Here is an 11,330-nt window from a genome sequence, read left to right as displayed (position 1 = left end):
GAGAATAGGGGAGAGTTCTCAGTTGAAAGAAAAAAGCATGTGCAAAGCAAAAGAGTGAACGTAGAGTGTTGAAAGTATTAAAGACAGTTCAAGTTAACTGGAGTTTGGGACCCTGTCTCTGTCTCTCACCAAGAAGGATAGAATTATGGTTACAATTCTAATGCTGAGGCGAACCTGTAAGCAGGCATTCATAAAATAACAAGGGAAGTGCTATGACAGCAGCAAGTGGAAGACCCCAAGAGAACATTTCACCAATCCTTGGGGAACAAGGCAAGCTTCCCTGAGGAGAAGCCATCCATTCTGTGAACTGAGGGATAAGTAAGAGTTAGCAGCCACGGAGAGCGAACTATGAGAAAATAGCCAGCAAAAGAGCCAAGTAAGAAAGCAGGGCAATTACAGACCTCCGGATTAAGGAGTGCCTGCAAGTGTAGATGAGAGAAAGAAAAACAAATCAGGATGAAAGGGTAGACAGGGACCAGATTAAACAGGGTCCATGTGCCATGTTAAGGATTTGAGATTAATCTTAAGCCTACAAAGGTCTTAAACATGAGAGTATCATCATTCTGGGAAAAACACAAACCAGAATAACTTTGAACTCTGGTTAATAATATGCATGCTTAAATTACTTAGGAGGATGCTGATATCTGTGATTTACTTGAAATGTATGAAAAATAAGACTATTGGATGACTACAGTGCTGGATGATAGGCTAGGGGTGTGACAAAGAAAACAAAGTAAAATGGTAATGGTAAAATCTAGGTGGTGGGTATATAGGGATTCGTTGTAAAATTCTCTCAACTTTCTATATGTTTGAAATTTTTCATAATAAAATACCGGGAAGTTAGACCTTTCTGGCTGCTGCTTGGACAAAGGGGCAAGGGAGCCAATTAGGAAGTTGTTGCAGTAACTGAGGCAAGAGATGGTCACAGCCCAGACAATAGGGAGAGAAATGCGGATAAAAGAATTTGAATTCAAGAGGTATTCAGAAAGTTAAATCAACTGTTTTGGTGAGGGGGTACGTATAGAGAGAAGGAAGAGGTGGGGATAAACAACATCCCCGTTTTACTTGCCCTCTCTACAAACCAATTATGAGTTGAGACAAAGATGGTCAGTAGATTTTGAGGTGGGAAGAAGGGCTCAGAAGACCCACCAAGAACTCTGAATCACTGATGTCTCCTCCAGCTGGGCTCTGACTTCAGTGTCTCACCAGGAGATTCCTGACACTAGTTCTTTCCCTTTTTAGACTGCTCTTGACTTCAGCACCGTGGGCAACCCTCTGTGTAGGGGGAGAGTGGGAGAGTCACTACCGTCCAGCCTGTGCTGTGGTCTCAAACCGGGGATGCTTCCTCCACTGCTCTGCTCGCCTCCCCCTCCTCCTCCAAATGCTGCTATAGCTCTGCTCTTGACGATTTAAGTGTTCTGCTTTTTAAAAGATATTTGTTTGGTATTGGCAGTTTCAAATAGCCTCACCCACAGCCAGCCTTGATTTATCAGCTTTCAGTCAGAAAACAGATTTCTCTGCAAGACTCAATCACAATAAAGCAAAAATGAGTTTTCCTCAAGGGCCACACACTGCCTTCCTGGGGAGACATCAGCCTCCATAGTCCCGCCTGCCCCGCCACGTGAGCTGGCTTGTAATTTTAGCTCATTTCCTACAGCTTTGTCCTAAGGCTGTTGACAAGTCCCTCCTCACCCTCTTTCCTCCATGTGAAGGACGTTTACCAGAAAACCTGTTTTCCATTTCTGTAATTACTTCTGGACTTTGTTTCTGCATTCTTATCCCTGGCACTTCCACAGCCAGCTGAAACTTAACATTAAATCCAAACTCTCTTACCTCATCAGGCCTTAGAACTTCCTGAGTACCGTTGACTCTTGAACAACACTGATTTCAACTGCCTGGGTCCACTTATGTGAGCATATTTTTCAATAAATACCAGCCCTTCCTATCCCAGGTTTCACATTTGCGGATTCAACCAACCACGTATCGGGAACAGTATTTTTGCATTCCCAGCTGCAGATTCCCAACCGCAGATTCCCAAACACAGATGGAAAAACTGTTTCCACCCATGACTGGTTGAATCTGAGGATGTGAAGGGCTGACTGTAGTTAAGTTTTGGGGGAATCAGAAGTCATATTCGGATTTTTGACTGGTGGGAAGAGCGTGGTGTCAGCTCCCTTAACCGCCCCACTAGCATGTTGTCCAAAGATCAGCTGTATTTGTGAGGACTTGAACAGGACATCTACTCTTCTCCTGCCAAGTGGTTGCTCGTGGAAAGAGAGCCAAGCTGCAGGAAAGCCATTACCACCTGGTATCGAACCCTAAAATAGAAACTCCTAACTCCATTCAAGGCAGGGACATGGAAGGCTGGGCTGGTAACCATCAGTGTTCTCGAATAAAGCCAACACATGCTTCCCAACACACAACGTGATTACAGCATTTTACCTTTTTTTTTTTTTTAATAACAGACCACTTGAGACCCAGACAGCATCTACCTTTACATCCTGGAGGTCTCCCCTTCACCTGGTCCTTATGGATCAGATACGGAACCGTGTTTAACTGAGTTCAGATTCTAGTTCTGCCACTCGCTAGCTGAGCCTCAGTTTCCCCACAGTTAAAACAGGAAGGGTGTTCACTCTAGGAGTCGGATTAAGCCAGATCATATACAGTAATGTCGTCATCAGTTCTTAGAAACTATGACTTTAAGAAAAACAACTTATAACAAAAGCAATTTTTCCGCAGGCTAATTGGTATAAACATGACTTAAGTTCCTACAGCATCTCCTCAGCATTATAATGGAACAACATTGAACAAAATGTCGACCAATGACCTGCTGTATTTCACAGACGATTGTCCTTGCATGCAAAGAGAGGCTGTTCCTTAGGTTGTGGAGGGACTTTTGGTTTTGTTTGTTTCGGCTTTGGTCATACATTTAAGTTTTTGGGTCCCCAAGGCCCCACTTTATCTCTTCATCTCGTGCTGCTGGATCTGCTCTCCAGCAGGAACCTTAGCTCTCAGGGGCTGAGAGCTAACGTCACTGTTACAACGCAGGTAGTTCATCCCAGGTCACTATGCTGATGAAAGGGCAATAGAACTGTGGAATGGGGCAAAGGGAAAAAGGCTTCAGAGGATAAGAAGATAGGAATGAAAACCATTAAGATTTACTCTGTACCGGGCATGATGACAAGTCATTTTCATGAACTTTCATTTCTTTTTCCCAACCATCCCATTACAACAGCCCCGTTTATAGGTAGTGAAGTTGAAAGAGTTGAAGTCATTTTCTCAAAGGCTTCCAGCTAGCAAGGAACAGAGCTAAGAGGAACTCAGTAGCTGATTAAAGAACCCAGGATCTCACCCACTATTGGGTCTCTGTTTTTCTGAGAAAGCTAAACCGTTTCTCAGAAACCCCATGGCTCCAGCCACAGGGGGGCCCTACACTTGGGTAAGAAGGAAGCCATTTAACTGGAGCCACCTGGAGTTTTACATCTGCACCTGGATCTAGTAGGAACTGGAGTGGGTAATAAATGGGCGGATTGTAGAAGTCTCAGCCTCACAATCTCTGGAAGTGGGAGAGAGCAGCTTTTCCTTTCAAAGTAAGTATGAAAAAAACATGAGAAGGGATAGCATCATTCCCCTTTTACCTGACATACTTGGTTCTTTAAAAATACTCTATGTCTGTGCTTGAAATTGATACTGACGAGAAAGGGCAGCCTTCAGTTTGAACTCAGAAGGTGCTGGGGTATCCATCACTAGATGTTTGAGGCTCTAAACTTTGGCTAGGCCAGAGGTTTTCAGTTTCACTGTGATGGGTCCACAGCCAGTTCCCGCAAGACCTGAGGGACTGGGTTGGGGGTGGGGAAGAGGGTCCATGGGCTCCTGGGTGGGTAAAGGCTGAGTGAGCCCTGTTTCCTAAATTGTCGGGAACTTGAGACAGGGTGCTCTTCTGCCATTTCCCCCACTTTGGTCTCTCTTTCCATTCCCTCCTGTTATCAGAACTACCCAGTTGGAAAAATAGTGCTCAACAAAGACCAAGAGAAAAGCTGGCCTCCTCATTCCTGTAACGGGAATCAGCTTTGGATGTGGAAGGCTCTCACATTTGAGAGCATGCTCTTGGCTCTGAGTTGCCAGCAAGGCCACTGGGTGCCTAGCTGCCCAGCCTTGTGCTCAGCTGGGTTTGAGATGGGTTGAGGCAGGTAGAGGCAGAACTACTATTCTAGAGAGACAGGGGAGGGGGAGCTGCTTGAGGAGATGCAGGCCCTGCATGGACCCCTCAGAGGGGCTGGAGTCAGGGTTGGCATTTGAGGGGGTAAGAATTGCATTCAACCAACCACAAATTGAAAACAGTATTTTTGCATTCCATTAATACCTAGTCCCACCATGCCCTTTGCTCCATACAGAATCTGGTTACTGAGCATTTGTTCAGTTACCAGGATCCGAATTAGAAAGACCACCTCTGAGTGGAGAAGGGCCAGGGAAGGTAGTCATCATTCTACCCTGACCTTCAACTTAATGCTGGTCTCTTCCCCCTCTCTGGGCTTCAGTTTCTGCATTTGTACAGTTGTTAGGGGTCTAAGGTTTATTCTACCTGCCACTACATTTTATGATGCTGCCTCAGACAAAAGCCCTAGAAGAAGCCAGAGCATCATGGGTGCTGGAGGGAGCACTGAAGCTCCTAGTCACCCCTGGGGATAGTGGAGGGAGTGGAGCAGGATGTCTTCTCTGTCACTTGAGCAGGTGGGTCTCCTCTCCGCAGTCAGCCATGGAATGGCGGTGGCAGTTCATTTTAGGGTTCTGGACAGTCATGCCCATCTGGGCTGGGGATGAGCTGCTCAATATCTGCATGAAGGCCAAGCCCCACAAGCAAGAGCCCAGCCCAGAAGACCAGCTCTACGAGGAGGTATAGAGGCTTGATTTGGCCCAGGGGTGGGAGTGGGGCTATTTTGGCAGATCAGGGAAGGGACAAAAATGCCAAGATGGTTTCTGAACCCTCATCGACCCTGACTTGTTTGGTTCCTTAGGTTGGGATTTGGGAAAAGCTCACTGGAAGGACACTATGACCTTTTGAGACCATAATTGCTGAGTGATTCAAAGTTCTCATTTCTGAGCCACCTGGCCACTCGGGGAGCAGGGGCAAGTGGTGATCCCAGAGACCCATCATTGGTTCAGCATAGATTCAAACAAACAAGGTCCTCCTTCTCTAGCTTTCCCACCAATAGGCTCTGGGGAAACATGACTTAAGCGACTCCTCCCCAAGCTCTTAAAAGTCACTGACAGGGATGTGGGAGGAAGAGCAGAGCTAGCATTTACCTGGCATTTACTGAGCCCTTCTCAGCTATGGTGCCCTCTGACCTAGTACAAACCCACATTCCCCTGGGCCTCATGGGGTTTCTCTGCTGCCCCTCAGAAGCTGAGACCCTGGAAGTCTTAGGCTGTGGCAGCCTGTAGCAGGGAGGTTAGTGTACAGGTGCCCTTTAGGTGTGAATATTGACAGATTATCATCAGCATTCCTTCTATATGGGGGGTGCTGGCCTAAAGACATTACACTTGTTCAGATCTTATTCTAGGGGACATCTTTACCTTTCTGCCCTAGACACTCATCAAACCTCTACCTCTTACCTCCAACTCCCTCCCCCACCCCCGCCACCACCTTTTGCTTCTTCCTCTACCTTCAGTGCATCCCTTGGAGGGACAATGCCTGCTGCACAACCAACACAACCTGGGAAGCTCACCTGGATGTGTCCTTGCTCTACAACTTCAGCCTGCTTCACTGTGGATTGATGATGCCAGACTGTCAGAAGCACTTCATCCAGGCTGTCTGCTTCTACGAGTGCTCCCCAAACCTGGGACCTTGGATCCGGCAGGTGGGAAGACCAAGCTGGAGATGCGAGAGGCACATCTGTGCAATGCTCTGAGCTACAGGATACTAGCAGGAACAGGAAATGCTGTCCCTCTGTGGACAAGAATGGAGTCGGAGGTCTCTGCTGGGAAAGGGATGGGGAGGAAGTTGCCTCTGGGGATGGGGGAGGCAAGGAGGAGACTGGTCAGATAAGAACAGTAGAATGAGAGACTATTTGAATCCTATCTTCTGTATGTAGGAACAGAAGTTATGTAGCCTGGAACAAACTATTTAGCCTCTTAGCCTTAGTGTTCTCATTGGTAAAATAATCCTTACAGATTTCATAAGAGAATGTTCATATGATACACGAGTACCATTGTAGCTATTGACAGTCTTCAAATTTCTGCTATTTGTTTTTGTCTCTGGCCGTGCATGTACCCAGGTGGATCCGAGTGGGCAGAGAGAGCGAATTTTGAATGCACCGCTATGCCAGGAGGACTGTGAGCAGTGGTGGACAGACTGCCACACATCCTACACTTGCAAATCCAACTGGCATAGCAGCTGGGACTGGAGTCAGGGTGAGTAGTACTTGACAGAGCCTGGGGAAAATTAGGGCATCAGAGGCCATCCACCTGAGGACAGGTGCCAGTTTCCTAGGCTACCTCAAGGCAAATGATGGGGATGTGAGGATGGGAGTAGTAGGAGGTGAGATTTCTGTGCCTTAATCTCCCACAGGGAAGAGCCGCTGTCCTGCAAGGGCCTCCTGCCACCCTTTCCCCCATTACTTTCCCACCCCGGCTGACCTGTGTGAGAAGATTTGGAGCAACTCCTTCAAGGCAAGCCCTGCACGTAGGAACAGTGGGCGGTGTCTGCAGAAGTGGTTTGAGCCTGCTCAGGGCAACCCCAATGTGGCAGTGGCCCACCTCTTTGCTAGCCCTGCCCCATCCTGGCAACTCTCCTCTACTCTCATGTCCTTCTCTCTGTTCCTGCCATTCCTTTCCTGAGAGCCCCTTCTTCTCCCACACACATGCTGACACTCCCCCAGGTATGGGCTGGGCTGGGCCATAGCAGCCTCCTCCCTCAGTCCTTTCCTTAAAAGAGCAGCACAGGCTGGGGTGTTGCTGGCACATTGAGGCTGCGCGACTTGGTGCCTGAGCCTTGAACATTTGGTTCTAGAGCCCCTCTGCTGTTCTGCTCTGCCTTTGCCTGCCTGGAAGGCAACCAGGGGCGAGGTGTGCCAAGGTGACCCATCCCCTCCTGCCTTTAAGAATGATGGGGCTCTGATGTGGGACTCCAGGCCCTTCTCATCTAGTGCAGGTCCACCCCTTTCCCTGGCAGTGCTGATGGTGACAGCCTTGGCCTCCCATCCCATTATGGTGCCTCCACTAACACAGCAGTTGACCTTTCCTCTCTGCGTGACTTACTCTGTCTTAGCTTTATGGTCAGGAAATCAAGCTGCACAAAGAAGGAGCCAGTTTGCCTCCTGCACTGAAGCTGCAGAGTTGGTTGTTACTTACCTAAGAATGATGAACTTAACATATACCAGGCTCTCTCGTTACAACTCGTTACAACACCTCTCTGGTGGGAGTACTTTCAACACCCTTCTTTTTCAGTAAGTGATGTATACTGTACAAAAGACCCCCAAACAGAGTGAGGCTGGGGCCCTCCAGATCATCAGCTCTATTTTGGATACCAAGATTGAAGCAGCTGTTTCAACTGCTTTCAGCAATCCCTCTTCGTTTTAACCCCAGAATCACAACACACTGTCTGGAATTTTGGAAGCCCGAGTTCTAATCCAGCTTTACTACTTTCTATATGACTTTGACAAGTCCTCTAACCTCCATATAAGACTGTCTTGGTTTCCCTCTCTCCTGAGAGGAATGAGGTAGTTGGATCAGATAATTTTAACTTAGAAAAAGGAAAAGGCCAGTGCCATTGTTCGTTGGGATATAGTCTATGCTTCTTGGGCAGTGCCGCGTCCTGAAGAACAAAAGAGTCAGAATAGAGTTAGAGAAGGTGTCTTGAAGCAGACTTCACGTCCCTTCGGTAATGAACTGGCAGCCACTGTCACTCAAAACCTTCTGGAGCCTGAAACCCAGCAGCTTCCCAGCATAGATGTCTTCCCTTCAACCTTCCCTTTACAAAGAGAAGCTTCTGTCTGCACCTTAATTGACAATTACAATTACTCATTCTCACAGACACCAGCAAGTCCTGCTCATCAGTTAAATTCAACCTGCATTCCTCCCATGCTAACCTCGAATGTGTTCCTTCACTGAACAAACCCTGTTACAGGCAGGGCACTCGAGTTCTAAAACTGACAAAGAGCATCCTTCCAGGTGAGGTAGAAGGAGTTTGGAGTCAGGGACAGACAGCAGCAGTGGCGATGAAGCTCTTCACTGGAAATCTGCAAGAACGAGGGGTAGGGATGCTGGGAAGGCCTCACAAGGGGTGAGGCTTGAGCCCCGATGAAGAAGGGTCACTTTATTGAGAACAGAAAGAAATGCTAGACAAAACCAGCTGAGTCCCCAAAACATGAACTGCATGAAGCAGGACCTTTCGTTGCTCTTACATTAATAAATTGTGGCCTCTAAAATATAGGTAAAATGTTTTAAGAATTGAGGACTTTATGGAGTATCTGAGGAGTGTGCTTAGTAATAAACTTGAGAGTTTAATGGCTTTATTTTAATATTTTTAGGTATAAATATTTTTTTAAAAAATATTCTAAGTAGGGTTAAAGTTGAGACAGACCAAACAAGACTAGTTTTGGGAGTCCTAATAAATGTTACTATTTATTGATCACTTACTCTGCCTGAGCTCTGCTAAGCTCCTAACGTGTGTTAGCTCATTTGAGCCTCTCAAAAGCTTTGAGATACTCTCTTACCCATCCTCCCATTTTTCAAACTAGGACAGAAGCATATGTAAGTTTGAAACCAGGTGAGTCTGACCCTTGTTCCCAGCTCATAAAGCTTACACTCAATATTCTGACAAGTCATTGTTTGGGGCTGGAGTGATGTGAGAATTGGAGGGACAGGAGGCTGGTCCATGGCTGGTCACTGCCAGGAAAGAGAGACTGAGCTCTCTTACCCTATGTGTTTGGGAGGAGTGGTATATTTTAAGTAGTGGAGTGAAACTGTTAGATTTGTAGTTAAATTACTTTTTAAATCAGAGTGATCCATGCACATTGGTAAAACACATAGCTCAAAGGATCTTTGACAAAGAAACAGCGCCCCAGCCATCCAACCCCTCAGCCCCAGGGCCCCTGCCCAGAGGCACCCACTTCTAACCATTTCCGAATTTAGCTACAAAAAAGTTGCAAAGCTGACTTATCTTTCTGCCACACATTCAGACTATTTTCTTTCTCTGTCAGAGTTTCTCAACTTAATCCTTTAATATTTTTAATTTTGGCAATCTACTTTTAATTTCTAGGAGACTTTTTATTTTCTCTTGTCGTTCTTCATAGCCTGTTGTTTTCAGTTTTATGGATGTAATATCCTCCCAAATCTCATTGAAGATCTAATTAGAATTTTATAAAGCATGTTTCTAGTCTCTGAATGGCCTGTTTCCTCCAAAGTCAATCTGTTCTGTTTATCTTGGTCTTCTCCTTTGTGCTGATGTTCTCTGTGTCTCATGACTTTGGCTTTATGTTCATATTTAAGAGTGAGAGCTAGGTTGATTTTTCTAGTTAGCTGCAATGGGGGTCCTCCATGGTTGTATATGTAAGTCTTCTCTCTCGTGACTAGCAAAGTTGATGAGTAGTTATGGGTACCTGTGGAGGGTTGTTGACTAGAAGACTTTGCTTCAGAGTGTGGAAATAAATGAAGATTAAATGAGAACAAACAAAGGCTATTTATTCAGAGCTTCCCTAACAAGGATGTCAGCCACTATTACTTGCATTTTGGCAGAGACTCAAAGGGAGGGAGAATAGGGGGTGAGTTTTTAGAGTGGAAAAAAAAACCCTTTTAATTTTCAGTCTGTTGGCAGCGGGGATCTGTAGATGACCTAATTACAAGTGGGCTATCCTATGTGAGGTGCATATTTGGCTTTCTCCGATAGGTCCTCAGCTGGAAGCAGGGATTAAAAATTAGGGAAGCTGTCAGTCATTAATCAAGTCCTGGATGTTTGGGACTGATCGTGAGAGGAATTATTGTTGAGTCTGACTTATGCATAGAAGGCTGGCTTTCTGGGTTGATTACTGCAAATAATGGGTTAGAACTCTATTTTTATGTACAACTGGACATTGTCAATTTGTATATACAGTCTCTCAAGACTGAGTTGGCAGTAAAGACCCTTCGCATGCTAGAATAAGGATGGTTCTCTCTGAGGTGCCAAAATCAGGTACTTCAATGTGTGTGAAACTTCAGCACTATCCAACATTATTTTTTTTTTTATCAAATATCTCTTCTAAGTTCCCCCTTCAAAGTTCCCCCTAAGCATGTGTAGACTTTCCCTCTCTGTCCCCCAGGACTGCCAACTCTGAGCCCAGAGCTCTCAGAGGTTCTGCCCAGCAGATCAGCTCTGACTTCCACTGCAGCTGCCTCCTCCACTTCCTCTGGCCACCTCTCTTCCCTGTGGTGTGCTTCTATGTGCTTTCCATCTTCTAAATATCTGTTGAAACCTCCTGGTCCCTGGTGGTTTCCTTCACATTATTTTAGTAAAGGAACGCTTAGAAATAAATATTTTAGTGGGATACCAGTTACTTCTTTTACTTTCTGTAACCAGCAGCTGCAGATTTTAAAAAGATCTCATTGTTTAAAGAGCAGATTAAACAATTGGGCCAAACTGAAGACACAGAGGCTGAGGACAACATGTAGAATGAATTTGGGGGAGAGAAATGACATAGAAATGCAGGTGATAGAAACCTAATTGCAAGTAATGCTATAGGAAGAATTAAGTCAGGTTACAAGAGAGACAGTGGACTAGAAAGGGGCAGATTCAGAAACTATTAGCAAGGTAGAACCCATAGAAATGTGGACCGTATTTTTTATACAGTGAAAATAACAGTAAGTTCTCACTTAACATCGTCAGTGGGTTCTTGGACACTGTGACTTTAAGAAAAATGGTGTATAAGGCCAGAAAAAGCCTAAGGGGTCCTCTGGTGAAGTCCAATCCACCCATTACACAGATGCGTGGAGTGAGATAAACTAAGGCTAAAGATAAAATGTCTTGGCCAAGGTAGAGCTAGAACTTGGAGGCTGTTCTCCAGATACACTAGAGGTCTAATTGATATAAATAAATCATTAGGCTAATTAATATAAAGAAAAGTTCCTATGGCATACTTCTGGTCACAAAAACTTAAGCAAACTTCTAAAGACCCCAAATACTTCTAATATTAAACATTGAAATAAATGTGAACTATGCATCCATTTAAGAAAGATTTAGAAGAACAAGTAAAATCATTATTTTCCAAATCAGTTATTCCAGGTCAGGCTCATGGATGGTCAGAGTCTGTTCTGGCAGTTCAGGGCATGAGGTGGGAACTCACCCTGCACAGGGCCAC

At 45.5% G+C, this 11,330-nt stretch overlaps 1 protein-coding gene across 1 annotated transcript; it reads left to right on the top strand.

Moving 5' to 3' along the window:
• Positions 1-4,756: 4,756 nt before the first annotated feature.
• Positions 4,757-6,837, top strand: IZUMO1R (IZUMO1 receptor, JUNO). The gene is made up of 4 exons (XM_039882041.1): positions 4,757-4,894; positions 5,670-5,858; positions 6,276-6,411; positions 6,569-6,837. Exons 1-4 carry the CDS (start codon positions 4,757-4,759, stop codon positions 6,835-6,837), a joined length of 732 nt encoding a protein of 243 aa, XP_039737975.1.
• Positions 6,838-11,330: the final 4,493 nt, after the last annotated feature.

This window comes from Pteropus medius, unplaced genomic scaffold (genome assembly GCF_902729225.1).
Source record: "Pteropus medius unplaced genomic scaffold, Ma_sr-lr_union100, whole genome shotgun sequence".
Lineage (NCBI taxonomy): Eukaryota > Metazoa > Chordata > Mammalia > Chiroptera > Pteropodidae > Pteropus > Pteropus medius.
The sequence above is the reverse complement of the archived record's forward strand: the minus strand, read 5'-3'. Positions and strand labels throughout refer to the sequence as shown.